We start from the raw sequence: 14045 nt of genomic DNA, 5'->3' as shown, positions 1-14045 counted from the left end.
ACTGTTTCACCCTCGCAGGCCCAGGTTTCAGTCACGCAAGCCAGGTCAGCCTTGTGCCTTGTGAAATAGTCTCGGAAGGTCGAGGATTTGTTGTTGGTTGACCTGGCATTGCAGCATCAGCAACAGTTCCACCCTAGCCCTCTCACCAACATATCTAGGAATGAGACGGAGATTTGAAGGGTGGTGCATGTATCAACCAGGCCTCTATGGTGACCTAGGGAGGACTCAGGCAGCTGAGTTTTGGACCAATTGCAGTTTCTGGGCTAGGGGAAGGCCCACAAAGAGCAAGTTGCAGTAATCCAGCCTAGGGGGTGACCATCACATGGATTACTCTGGTTCAGTTTCTGAGGTTAGGTGTGGTGCTAGTAGCTTTGCTTGGTGAAGATGGGGGAAAGGCTGGTGAGTTACCTTTGTGAGCTTACTGGCGTCCTCAGTAGCCTCTGAGACTGTAGACCAAGGCATTTTGATGAGGCATTCAGAAGTAGGAGTGCTTGAACAGAATTACATTGTTCTGTATGGGCTGGATTCAGAGAGTTGTTGTTGGGAGACCAGATGTCATCAGTCTGAGCCCTGGCCTAAGAAGCCTTATGTATGTTGTTAGGTGCGAAGTCATGTCTGACCCATTGCAACCCCATGGACAATGATCCTCTAGGCCTTCCTGTCCTCTACCATTCCCCGGAACCTCATCTATACATGCTATTTAATCTCTATGTAAAATCTCTTGGATAAATCATTTGTAGTTTTGGAGGAGATTGTAACCAATATGCTCTTTATTTTGGCTTGTGAACTGGATTGTGCCCATCCCTACTAGAGAATGCTGTTGATTTATGTTAAAGATCAGAATAGAACACATCAGGGGAATGTGTGTATGTATTTCTAAGAGATACAGGGCCAAAACAAGCAGGGCACTCTTCAGCATAGTGAATAGTCTTTGTCTGGGGGACCCTTTGTGCAATCACCACATCCAAAATCATAAACAATAGAATCTGATGCCCTACAGAAAATCAACATCCTTCGTGGCTAACACATGCCTTTCACATTAAAGATTATGTGCCACAAAAAAGGAGTAAGCAAAGTACATGATACAAAATTGTAACACAGCTAGTGATAATAGATTTATTGTGTTTAAAAAATACAAAAAATCTGTATAATCTGATAAAAAAACAAAGATACAGAAGTTATGCAGTAAAAATAATAACTTTGCTTTCACTGTGAAAGTACAGAAAATCTGGCATTCTTTACTCAGGCTACTTGAAATGTATAGACTCATATGTAGGAGATTCCTTCAGTTTGTTCAGGTTGACATTTTAAGCAGCAGGCTGGAACTCTTTGGCAAATCACCGATCTTCTTAGAAATTGCAGAAAATTCTGCAAAGCAGTGAGTTCTTGTTTAAGAAAGAAGGCGTTTTCCTGCAGCCAGTAATGGGGCACTTGTTGAGTGACTATCTGGTTAAACTAGCCTCTTACCAAGAATGTTTGAGCCCAGTGGCACCTGAATTCAGTGAAGGTTTATTCTGGGTATAAGCTGTTATGTGCATGGACATTTCTTCAGATACATTGAAACAAAGTCACTAACCACTACATCTAAGTGGGTGAGGAAGAGGTTGCCTGGAAGAGCTAAAACGGGATTGAGGCAATTGGTACACCCTGTATCTTAATCAGTTAGAAGAGCTCTTCTTAGCACAATACAATTTGAACTCTGGTTACTACAAGCCAGTCAATGCGAGAGATGGAACCCAGCATTAGAAGATTTGGTTCTTATATGCTGTTTTTCTCTACCGGCAGGATTCTCAAAGCAGCTTACAATCTCCTTCCCTTTCCTCTCCCCAAAACAAACACCTTGTGAGGTAGGTGAAGTTGAGCGAGTCCTGATATTACTGCTCAGTCAGAACAGCTTTATCAGTGCTGTGGCAAGCCCAAGGTCACCCAGCTGGCTGCAGCTGGAGGAGTAAGGAATCAAACCCAGCTCACCAGATTAGAAGTCCGCGCTCCTAATCACTACGCCAAACTGGCTCTCATTACACATTCTAAACTTCTTCCCCAAATACCCTGACTTTTTACATAAGTTGTAACGTCACAAATAGGAGAGATATCTAATAAACTGTGTGCAAGTAGTAAGAGAAACAAGATCCTATGGTAGTCATAGAGAAATGGATTAAGCAGTTCTCCTACCTCTCCCACTTCTTCATTCTTAATTTCCCCTACTAAGGCAGGTTTTTTATTTTTAGAACAGGGTATTTGCAAGTAAACAGTTTTTAGCGTTAATGATATCCAGCACAGTTCCAATTTAACAATTATGAGGTATATTTATCATCAACTATTATTTCTGTGTCAAATAAGAGGGAATATAAAAACATTTGTAATTTACTAAACTTTGGTCTTTATGATATGAATGCAAGATTCAGGGAGAAATCCAGATTTGTCTACTCAGAAGTGAGTCCCATTATATTCAAGGAGTCTTATTTACAGGGGAAGTGTCCTTCTAAATATCTCAGCAAAAGTAGCGGGGAAATGTTTGTATTTCAAAGGACCATTGAAAATGGCAGAATATATTCCACTTTATTGCTACTCTCAAATTCGGAATGAGAAAATGATACTATTTTATATACTTTTTCACATGAGAAATCTTGGTCTAAAAGAGAAAAAATGAAAGCCCGTTTAGCAAATAATTTAACCTCTAGTTGAGTCACATAGCCAGACCCTTGAACATAACTGGTTCATAGAAGTGGTTTCCATTGAGGGATGGGCTTGAGTGGTATCCTTGATGATAAAGTGCAGTGGCAATGAGGCTTCCATATGGCAGGTTTCCACATGATTTCTCTAGTCCACTCCCCTGGAAGTGGCCATCCCCCTTTCTCCAGGGACACTGGGGGGTTTGCAATTTTTTGAAACAATCAGCACTATAATACAGTTAAACTTATATAATATTATACAAATATGTATAGCAGGTATCTGAATTATGGACTTCCATTTCCAAGGAATCAACTCCCTAACTCCTTCCACTGCAGAGATAGTTCTTTCCCCTTATATTTCTGCAAGGAAAGGGGCTAGGAATTTAGAGATCCAGATACATATATTGCTATATCAAAAAATGCCCTCAAGTAGTGCAGAAAGCTTCTGCAGGTCAGGGACAATGATTGCCACAAAGGGGGGGAAATCTGTGTTATTCCTCTCATTGGCCCATTATGCACAGCTGCCAAAACGGCGATTTCGGGTCACATGGAAAACGCGGAGGGGGAAGAAGTGAAGCAAACCGCTTATGCACGGGACGGGACGCAATGGCGGCAAAACCAATTATGTAACCAATTATGCACGCGGCGACCCCGGCGCCGCTTCTGGTTGCGTCCTGGTCATCCGGAAGCTGCGTTTTCTTCCGCGTTTCACTAACGCAACTTTTTCGGCGGCATGCACCGAATCTGCGGCCGGTTGCAGCCATCTCCGTGCGTTATCGGTGATTTTAGTTGCCGCCATTCCACCCTGAATGTGTGCTATTCCCCCCCCCCCATGCATAATGGGCCATTGGCAGCCATCCAGGTTTTTTTGTGATAGTTCCAAAAAATTTGGATCTAAGCATGTTTCACAAAGATCAGGAAAAGCCCAAGAGGTAAATCAATGTATCACAATGATGGGGGGAACGCTGAAAGAACCTGTTTCCTAGCAGTATTGAGGCAGATAACATATTTACTTTTTAACATATTTATTAATGATCTAGATAAGGGGGTAGAGGGACTACTCATCAAGTTTGCAGATGACACCAAATTGGGAAGACTGGCAAATACTCCAGAAGATAGAGACAGAGTTCAACGAGATCTGAACACAATGGAAAAATGGGCAAATGAGAACAAGATGCAATTTAATAAAGATAAATGTAAAGTTCTGCATCTGGGTCAGAAAAATGAAAAGCATGCCTACTGGATGGGGGATACGCTTCTAGGTAACACTGTGTGTGAACGAGACCTTGGGGTACTTGTGGATTGTAAACTAAACATGAGCAGGCAGTGTGATGCAGCGGTAAAAAAGGCAAATGCCATTTTGGGCTGTATCAACAGGGCATCACATCAAAATCACAAGATGTCATAGTCCCATTGTATACGGCACTGGTCAGACCACACCTGGAGTACTGTGTGCAGTTCTGGAGGCCTCACTTCAAGGAGGACGTAGATAAAATTGAAAGGGTACAGAGGAGAGCGACGAAGATGATCTGGGGCCAAGGGACCAAGCCCTATGAAGATAGGTTGAGGGACTTGGGAATGTTCAGCCTGGAGAAAAGGAGGTTGAGAGGGGACATGATAGCCCTCTTTAAGTATTTGAAAGGTTGTCATTTGGAGGAGGGCAGGATACTGTTTCTGCTGGCTGCAGAGGAGAGGACACGCAGTAATGGGTTTAAACTTCAAGTACAACGATATAGGCTAGATATCAGGAAAAAGTTTTTCACAGTCAGAGTAGTTCAGCAGTGGAATAGGCTGCCTAAGGAGGTGGTGAGCTCCCCCTCACTGGCAGTCTTCAAGCAAAGGTTGGATACACACTTTTCTTGGATGCTTTAGGATGCTTAGGGCTGATCCTGCGTTGAGCAGGGAGTTGGACTAGATGGCCTGTATGGCCCCTTCCAACTCTATGATTCTATGATAACCCATGTAGAAATGTCAGTACTTGACAGCTGATTGATACTAATGGTGGCTATAATACTGTTACACTTTCATGCAACTAAGAGCAACAGGGAACACGCATAACCACATCAGATGTTCTTTAACACTGGAGTATAACACTGGAGTTATATAGAGCTCACAAATGGTAACTTTTCTCTCCAATGATTCATCTTCTCATGTATTCACCAACCATTTCTGAATCTGATGACTCACTTTCTTCAGAACCACTATAATTTTGCCATGCAGGTGAAACCTCATGAATGCCAGAGTTCTGCATATCTAATATTTTAGCAAAAGGTTTTGGTTCAGAGGATTCAAGATCACACGGCTCCTGCAAGTCTGATGTGTCTTCTTGAAAGGAGATTTGTATTGGCAAAGTATCCCAATTTGTATTGGATATTTCTAGCTTCACAGTATCTAAGTTGATATTTAAACAGCCACCACCCTCTGGCTCAGGTATGGAGGAGGCATTCATGTCAGAAGAAGGATAAAACATCTGGTCTGTTGCACTGTCTTCTTTCTTAACATCATACTGAGAGTCTTCTGCCTCAGTGTTTAACACTTCAGCAGTTTGACAGTCACTTGCAGTTGATGAACAGCCTATAGATGGTATATCTTCTATGTCTGCCTTGGAATGGGATTTTGAAATTGTGTCCAAGGGCCTGCGATTAGTATATATCAGGTTGGGGGGAACACTTTCATTGTCACTTTCATTATCATAACTGTTTTCCCCAAACATTTCCCCCTTCTCCTGGATCATCTGAACAGCGTGCACTTCTTCAGGATGAAAGTCAAAGGGTGAATAGTTTAATTTATGTGGGGCTTCCTGAAAAGAAAAAAAATCAGAATTTACAAACAGATACATGGGGTAGTTTTAAATTGCAATAAAGTGTAATATAAACAATGGCACTCAGTATATCATCTTTGGAATATATTCAGATGTCACAAAAATTGTGAGAATTGGATTTTCACATAAGGTGTATGTGAAAACAGTTTACACAGCGGCTCTGACTTGCAATGAGTAAATTAAGAAGAATTCCTTTTAGGTAGTCCAAGGGGGGGAAATAAAAAGTATAGGCTTTGGCATATAAATGCAAGTTGGTGATCAGCAAAAAGGGACTATGAGGAACAAAAAACACGACGACCAAAGGATAAAATTTTCTTCACAAACGTCAGAAGCAGAAAATCAACTAGAGAGGCAGTAGGGCCCTTGGATGACAAAAGAATGAAAGGATTACTAAAGAATGATAAGAAAATGATTCCAACAAATACCTGTCAGGTTAAATTTACTGAAAAGGGTCATTTACCTAATCAAATCCCCATTCTGAGAGGAATTAAACAAGGCTGGGTCCTTGCTCCTCAATTATTTAACCTTTTTTTTACATGATCTTCCAAAAACCCTAAGATAAATGGCCATCCCCCCAAATTAGATAAACTGCCAATCCCACTTCTTCTATATGCTGATGACACCATTTTGCTTTCCTATTCCAGAATTAGTCTGAATAGATATCTGAATGCTTTTTACGAATATTGCCAACTCAATGACCTGTCGATTAACTTTGAAAAACACAATGTCGATTAATTTAGAAATTGATTAACTTCAAAAATAGATGAACTTCGAAAAAACCAAAGTCTTTGCACAGAAGTGGTCTCCCTCAAACTGCCATATTGATGGTCCTCAAATTGAGCATGTCAAATGGTTCAAATACTTAGGAATCACCTTCCAACATAATTTGCACTGGAACAAAAATAAAAATAGGATTATTTTGTAGGCTAACTGTTCCATTACCCATCTAAACCGTTTTTTCTTCCTTAAAGGTAATCAGTTTGTCCCAGCTGCCTGTCATGTATTTGACTCAAAAAATCTTCCCCAAATTTTATATGGTATCCCTCTGTGGATCTCAGCTTTTAACAAAAACTTGGAGAGGTTACAGTCTGCCTTTTTCCGGCAGATTTGGGAACTCCAAATTGCGTCCCTTACTCCTCTTTATGTCTCAAAATCGACCATAATCTTCTCGAAACTAAGGCCTGGATTTCCACCTTCAAATATTGGCTAAAACTGCATTTTAGAGTTTGATCAGATAGTCTATTGGCCTGTTTATTGAAAGATTCTTTTAAATTTAAATGGTTCTCTACCATCCTGACTGCACTCCAACAAACTGGCATTGACTACGATTACATCTTATCTCTGAATGAATCTTCCATTATGTGCCAAATTAAACAAAGGCTCCTTGATCAGGAATTTCAAAAAATCCATCCTACTGCTCTGGCAACTTGCTCTTCCCATGCTCTTGGCCTCCAAGTGAAGCATGGGATAATGCCGGCTTATTTCTATAACTTGGCAAATCACAGAGTTTCAATTGCTTGGCTCAATGCCTTTCCATCCAAAGTATTACAAGGGAGATTTGCCAAGATTCCTTTTGAAAACAGACTATGCACTTTTGAATCAAATTTTCCTGACACCATTCAACATATCTTACTGGATTGTCTCTTGTTTATTGTCCAGCGAAGGCATATTATACCTTTTATACCGAAATTGAGAAACCATTCAAAAGACCTGATCTGCCAATTTTTATTGAGTGATGAGGATGTCGGTCACTTTTATTATGGCTGAATTTCTGTTTTCAGTTTTTAAATTTAAACTGATGTATCTTCACTATCTCTGTTGATTTTCTGATTTCTGGAGGAGTGTCGAAAGACCTCAATCAGATTGAGGTGATGAGAGAGAAGGTCCTACAACTGACAAATTAAAAACTAACAAATCATCAGACCCAGATGACATACATCCAAGAGTTCTGAAAGAATTCAAATGTGAATTTGTGGATCTCTTGACAGAAATATGCAATTTATCACAAAAATCTGCCTCCATTCCCGAGGACTAGAATGTAGTTAATGCAACCCCCATCTTTAAAAAAGGTCCAAGAGGAGATTCAAGAAAATACAGGCTGATCAGCCTAATGTTGATACTAGGTAAATTGGTGGAATACATTCTTAAAGAGAATTAAGCTATTGAGGAAGAATCAATAGCTATTGAGGAAGAATCAATAGCATGGATTCTATGAGGGAAAATCTTGTCTACTAGAGAGTTCTATGAGGGGGTGAACAAACATGTTGCCAAGGATGACTCAGTAGATGTTGTTTACCTAGACTTCCAGAAAGCTTTTGGTAAAGCTGCCTATGAAGAAAGGTTAAAGAGGTTAAGGCTTTTTAGCTTGAAGAAACAACAATGAGGGGTGACATGACAGAAGTTTATAAAATTATGCATTACATAGAGATGATACAGAAAGAAGTATTCCCCCCCCCCCTCACAATACAAGAACTCATGGACACTCAATGAAATTAATGTGCAATAGACTAAGAAAAGATAAAAGGAAAAACTTCACCCAAGAAGTAATTAACATGGAATTCACTGATGGCTACAAACATAAACAGCTTCAAGAACAGATTGGATAAACATATGGAGCAGAGGTCCATGAATGGTTATTAGCCACAAAGTATAGATAGTGGTTCTCAAGCTTCCTAATGTTGCGACCCTTTAATACAGTTCCTCATATTGTGGTGACCCCCAACCATAAAATTATACAAGTGTTCTTGCACAGAAATTAAACCTAAATTGACCAATGGCATGAAGATCCATTGTTCATGATTGTATGTAAATTGGGTTCCCCCCCCCCCAGGGTTTCTTAGTTCAGTTTTGCCTCTTGTCCCACCGAGCTGCGCTGCCACCTGGAGTGCCTGGTGGGAGACTGCGCTATGCTGGAGGCACTGCTTGATCTGCTGGTGGCTGAGTGTGGGCACCTACAGGAGGAGCAGCAACAGCAGCAGAGCTCCCACTGGTCAAGCTACTCACCCTGCCGAGACCACTATGAAAGGGTTGTTCAAGCCCCCAAAGGTGTCCCAACCCCCAGGTTGAGAACCACTGGTCTAGATGAAGCACCATGTCTGGGGCAGTGATGCTCTGTATTCTTGGTGCCTGAGTGGGAGGGCTTCTCAAGTTCTGGCCCTGCTGGTGGACCTCCTGATGGTACCTGTGTGTTGGCCACTGTGTGACACCTAGTGTTGGATTAGATGGAGCATGGGCCTGATTCAAGATGGCTTCTCTTATGATCGTATGTTCTAGGTGAGGGGAAAGTGAGTGTGGTTCATTGCAGGGAATAAAGAAGGGGCTTTAAAGACTTCATAAACTTTGATGGAGCTATCTTACAGCATGGTCCTATACACAGTTACACTTTTTCAAGCTCACAGACTTCAGTGGTTTTAAAAGGGTGAAACAGATAAGGATTGCCTTGGTTCAATGACAGGGCAAAAATCATACCAATGTAAGTCCATACAAGTTAAGGGAATGAACTGGTTTCATATTTCAGTGGGTTTCAAAGACACGATGACATGTTTCCTTGATTCTGTCTTACCACTGTAGAGCTGAACTCTCTCACCTTTTGCATCAACTGAACAGTGGACACCTGATCTAAAGTGAACAAAAGTTTTCAAAGTGTACATACCAAAACTCTGGGTCTTTCTTTCCATTTTAAGTCACCAAAGCCGGCCATGTAGTGTAACCACACAATCATTACAATTGCTAGTGAGACCAATATGCCACATACAACTGGAATAGCATAATCTGTAGGTTTAAAAGATACTTGGTTAAATAACATTATATTTGAGGGTTCTTGCAAAGTACTGTATTTTTGGTTTAGACCAATGAATTCAAAAGAAAGCATGTATATTACTTAAAACTCTTTTTAAAAGGTATCTTAAGGATATCCCTTATCTTAACCCTCCCCACAGTAGATCGTTTATCAACAACTACTGCCACCCCACCATAATTCAGGGTACCTGATTTATCCTTGGAACTGGTCACTATGCATTTCGAGGGAGATGGAGCACACATTTCATTTACAGAAGAGCTCATATCAACAGAAACACAATAATTTTTATTTTGATGCAAGCCTTCAAAAACAGTGTAAACATTCTCTTTTTCTGTTGTATTAGAGTAGTTAATATCCTGTAAAGACAGATACTTTAATTTGAAAATTGCATCAAGTGTGCTGGCAAGGGCTGAAATAACTATCTGAAGCGGTAGGATGCACTGTGATTAAGGATGAACAAGAAAGTCCTCATCTCAGTTTACATCTCAGTCTTAAACTCAGTATAGCAAGCTACATTCTCTAATTAGGGCTCAGTTACACATCCCTGCCCTCTGCCCTGTGTATTTTAAATCACAGCTTTTTCTTCTGCAAAACTGGCTTTGGGGTAGTTTGATCAGAGAGAACTGTATGGTGGTCATCTCCTGCTGTCATCTCACTGGGGAAAAAAAACAAAGCAACACCCTGGACTTAAATTTACCCACACGGGATGGGGGGATGATTCTACTTGCAAGTTTTCACTCACAGGAGTAACAAATTCCTTGGGGTGGTTTTGGCCAGTGAGATAGAGAAGGAAAAAGTTTTAGTTTCAAACAATCTCAGAGCCTGCATTTGCAAAAGTCAGTCAAAAAACATGGAAGGGGAGAGACATCATGTCCTAAGTTTAGCCCTAAGATTTAGCATTCATAACAAATGAGCATGAGAGTGGTCAAAATGGTCCATCAATTCCTGTATCCAGAAGGATCCAGGCTCAGTGCTTTGCATTTCCAGTTCAAAGATCTCAGGTAGCAGTGCTTAACTGTCTGATTCTGGAGCACCATAGACTAGCTAGATGTAGTGCTCTGACTCAGCATAAGGCATCTTAATAAGATCATTATAAGCTCCTGCTTGCTTGCATGTGTTGCAACAATAATATGATGGCAATAATATACTAGTGTAGAATCAAATTCTGCTAGTTTAAGGTAAGCGTAATGTAATGGTTAAGTGTGGTGGCTTCTAATCTGGTGAGCCGGATTTGATTCCCTGCTCCTCCACATGCAGCCAGCTGGGTAACGTTGTGCTCGTCTCAGCGCTGATAGTGCAGTTCTGACCAGGCAGTCCTGTCAACAGCTTTCTCAGCACCACCTACCGCACAGGGTCTGTTGTGGGGAAAGGAAGGGAAGCCTCTTTGAGACTCCTTCAGGCAGTGGAAAGCGGGATATAAAAACTAAGTATACTTCTCCTAAGTCTTATCACATGCACTTGAGTGCTGGTACAAGAATTGTTTTGTAATATTATTAAACATACTTCTTGCTCCAGCAGGAGCTCTGAAACAGGTTGGATCTTCCTTATCAATCTAAGTTTCTCCTTTCATTTTAGCACTTATGCATGCATTTGCTGAGCTGCCCCACCCATTGAAAATAATGGGGAGACCAATCCACGTAGGAGATCCACATACAAACTAGAGCACTAACAAAACCATAGATCAAAGGGTGATACTATAAATTATGAAATATGTTATAGCTGAAAAGATAACACAGTTCAGTGATAATTTTTTAATTAAAATTCAACATCCCATTTGTTATGTTGGGCTAAGTGGTGGAATTACATCATTGCTATTCAGAGGTCTATTCACTGGCTGTAGATTGGTTTCTGGGTTCCATTAAAGGTGCTGGTAAACATTTTTAAAATCCTTCATTAGCTGGGACTTGTATACTGAAAAACTGCCTCTTCCTCTATGCTTGTGTGACAGCTTCATTCCTAGGCAATAGTCCAGGCTTAAACCTTTTCAGTGGTAATGCCATATGCCTCTTGAAGAGCTTCCCAGAACAGGGCAGAGTCTGCACTTATTCCATTGTCAATCCTGTTGAATTCAGATCGATTTTAACTCTGGTCTTCCTCTCCCCCCAATTGAAACAGGAAAGTGTTCTGCACGTGGTTAGGGTAGTTCAGAAGGGGGGGGAGCCACGCCTCTTTCTTTCTTTTCTTGAAGGGGGGGAGAGGAGCCAAGAAAGGGAACCTCTTTCTTTTCTTGGAGGGGGGGGGGGAGAGGATCGAAGAAGGCAGAGAAGGGAGAAAAAATCCAAGACTGACAGAAGTTGAGAGAAATTAGGGGCTTCTCCTTTAAGGCAAGCTTGTCACATGCCCACCTTGGCCAATCAGGGCATCTCTACCACAGAGGTTCAAAACACCCTGCTTTATCTAATCCAAATCTTGAAATATTGAGCATTAAATGCACTCTAAGATATCGCACTATAAAGGTAGGGACACTCCAGATCAATCCTTCTTGCTGCAGAAGGAAAATTTAAATTGCTCAAAATCAAAACGGAAATCGCATTCTGTGTAGACGGCAGGGACTGAATCGACCTGGGATTGGAATAAAAGCTCCGTGCAGTTTACACCCAGGTTAGGGGCTCATATCCTCTTGGCTTTTCAGAAAGGTTGCACAAGGGAGCTCCATAGAACTTTTAGAGTAGTCCAAACCTGGGGAATACCACTGGTGGAGAGCACCTGGTATTTTTTGACTGCTTTAAACATTTTCATATCAATTGCATTTAATATTTTGTTTATAAGCATATGGATGGATAATAGATATAATAAATCACTTACCTGTTCTTCAAAATCCACAGCATTCACTTTTATTGTATAATCCATTTTTTTATATACATTAAGTAATGCAGAAATAATTTTCACTGTCACATTTACACAGTTTGAACAAGCAGAAATGTTAAACTCAGGTGGTCCTAAGCATGCTGTTTGAGAAATAAAATAAAGAGGTAATAAATAGACCAAATCACAGTTGGCTGTATTCCTAAATTTTGATCCTTAAAGTCAGTCCTGAAATCTACTAGCTAGCTCTGCCTGCTGATGCTAACTTCTACTTTGGGGCTGAAGTATGTATTAGATGAGAGAACCATTATGAGTACTTTCACTGTTTTCTTCAGTAAAAGGGACAATTAAGTTGATGCAATGGCAGGAGTACTCAGTTCTTTCCCAACACCATTCCTCAAACACCACTGCTCAACAGAAATTGTACCTAGGAGTTGCATTAGCTGCAGTTGGTGCCTTTCTTTCCCACAGTCATAGCTAATAGTAATTCTGTGGGCCAAACTAGACATAAATCTGTGAATGGAACTTAATAGTGCTTTTTAATTGTAATGGAAGATGTGATAGCTGGAACATGGCATTTAACTCTTCCTCCTCATGTGGTTTCTTTACCTGAAACCATTCATGCCTCCACAGACTTCTGGTATCCATGAAAAAGACAAAAGACCGAATCCTCTCTTTTCATTTCTCCCCCCCCCCTTCTAGTGGTGGTAACAATGTAAGGTGCATTATGGTTTAGGTATGTGAGGTGCAGTTTAACTCCCTCATCCCTGGACAGCAGTCCCGATGTAGTACGATGTAGACATTCAGACATATTTGGTTTGGCCCCCAATGCTCTAAGGAGGAAGGCCATGCAAGTGTAGACCCAAAAGTCTACTCAAACAGTCAACACAAAGGCCGCAAACAGAGGGATCTGTAATAACAAATCCAAAATGTGCCAGTACAATCAAAATCATTAACAATTTGCTATTCTATAATGATACCCACATTCCATTTTATCAATCACAGGACATCCTTGAAGGTCACAGGGAACACTTTCAAGTTTTCATGATATATGCATTCCTTCAAGCAGCAAGAACATTTGCAATGATATTCATAACAGTAAGACTAGAAAATGCTTCAGAAACAAAAATACTTACTATTAACATATGGATTAAATACGAGGGCTGAATAATTTGCTGCATATTCTGGGAATGTCTGCACTTTTATCACATACATCTTACAGGGATTTGTAAACTCCTTTGTCAGATTACAGGACAAACGTGTGATATTGGAGCACTCCTTGATGGTTTGATAGTAACTTTGAATGGAAGCAAGACAGTGTAAAAATATTCTTAGTTGAATCTAGACCAACAAATAAAATTACCGCATGCACACTGGCAACAATGTTGGGTATTAGTCAAACTAGTATATCCTTTCTCTTGCCATGAAAATTCAAATCTTAATTGACTGTTTGCTTTCCAGGCTACTGTTCCTATTGCTTGTGGGAGCTGTGTACTTGCTGATCTTTCTGTTGCCTGAACCCAGGTGTATGAGGCTTCTGATACTTTAAAAGGCAGACACTTCTTTATTCAGAATATATGCTTATGTGGGCCATTCTGGATAACAAACATAGTTATGCTGTTTCATGATACTGTAATGTCCAAACTGAACTAGTGTAAAATGCTGTATGCAGGGTGGAATTGTAGATGTCTTGAAAGCTTCAATAGGTACAAAATCTGAAAGCAAGACACCGCCAGTTTGGGATTAGCTACTCAGAACTCCAGCGCTGTATCAACTGTCCTGCTTACCTATTGCTTCCAGGTCCAATTCAATATGCTAGTTAAAAATGTTAAAGTCTTTAATAGCCTTTATCAAACCACATCTCCTGATATATGTTAACGTACCAGCTTTGTTCTTTAGAAGCCTTATCCCTATGGCATCATTCCTTAGGTTGGTCCATAGAATAATA

The 14045-nt window shown here is 40.6% G+C and overlaps 1 protein-coding gene across 5 annotated transcripts in view; it reads right to left on the bottom strand.

Moving 5' to 3' along the window:
• Positions 1–1102: 1102 nt before the first annotated feature.
• The window catches only part of IFNAR2 (interferon alpha and beta receptor subunit 2), a 29025-nt gene continuing 16082 nt past the window's right edge, over positions 1103–14045 (bottom strand). For all 5 annotated transcript variants that reach the window (XM_077342584.1, XM_077342581.1, XM_077342580.1 and 2 more), the window contains 5 exons: positions 13234–13394; positions 12098–12240; positions 9480–9648; positions 9146–9264; positions 1103–5472 (listed from right to left, as the gene is read on the bottom strand). In XM_077342584.1, the coding sequence (XP_077198699.1) occupies positions 4813–5472; positions 9146–9264; positions 9480–9648; positions 12098–12240; positions 13234–13394 (1252 nt within the window). In that variant the 3' untranslated portion in view covers positions 1103–4812. The remainder of the gene's footprint in view (positions 5473–9145; positions 9265–9479; positions 9649–12097; positions 12241–13233; positions 13395–14045) is intronic.

The sequence above is a fragment of the Paroedura picta genome, chromosome 6, assembly GCF_049243985.1.
Source record: "Paroedura picta isolate Pp20150507F chromosome 6, Ppicta_v3.0, whole genome shotgun sequence".
NCBI classification, from domain to species: domain Eukaryota; kingdom Metazoa; phylum Chordata; class Lepidosauria; order Squamata; family Gekkonidae; genus Paroedura; species Paroedura picta.
This window is presented reverse-complemented; position numbering and strand designations above follow the sequence as displayed.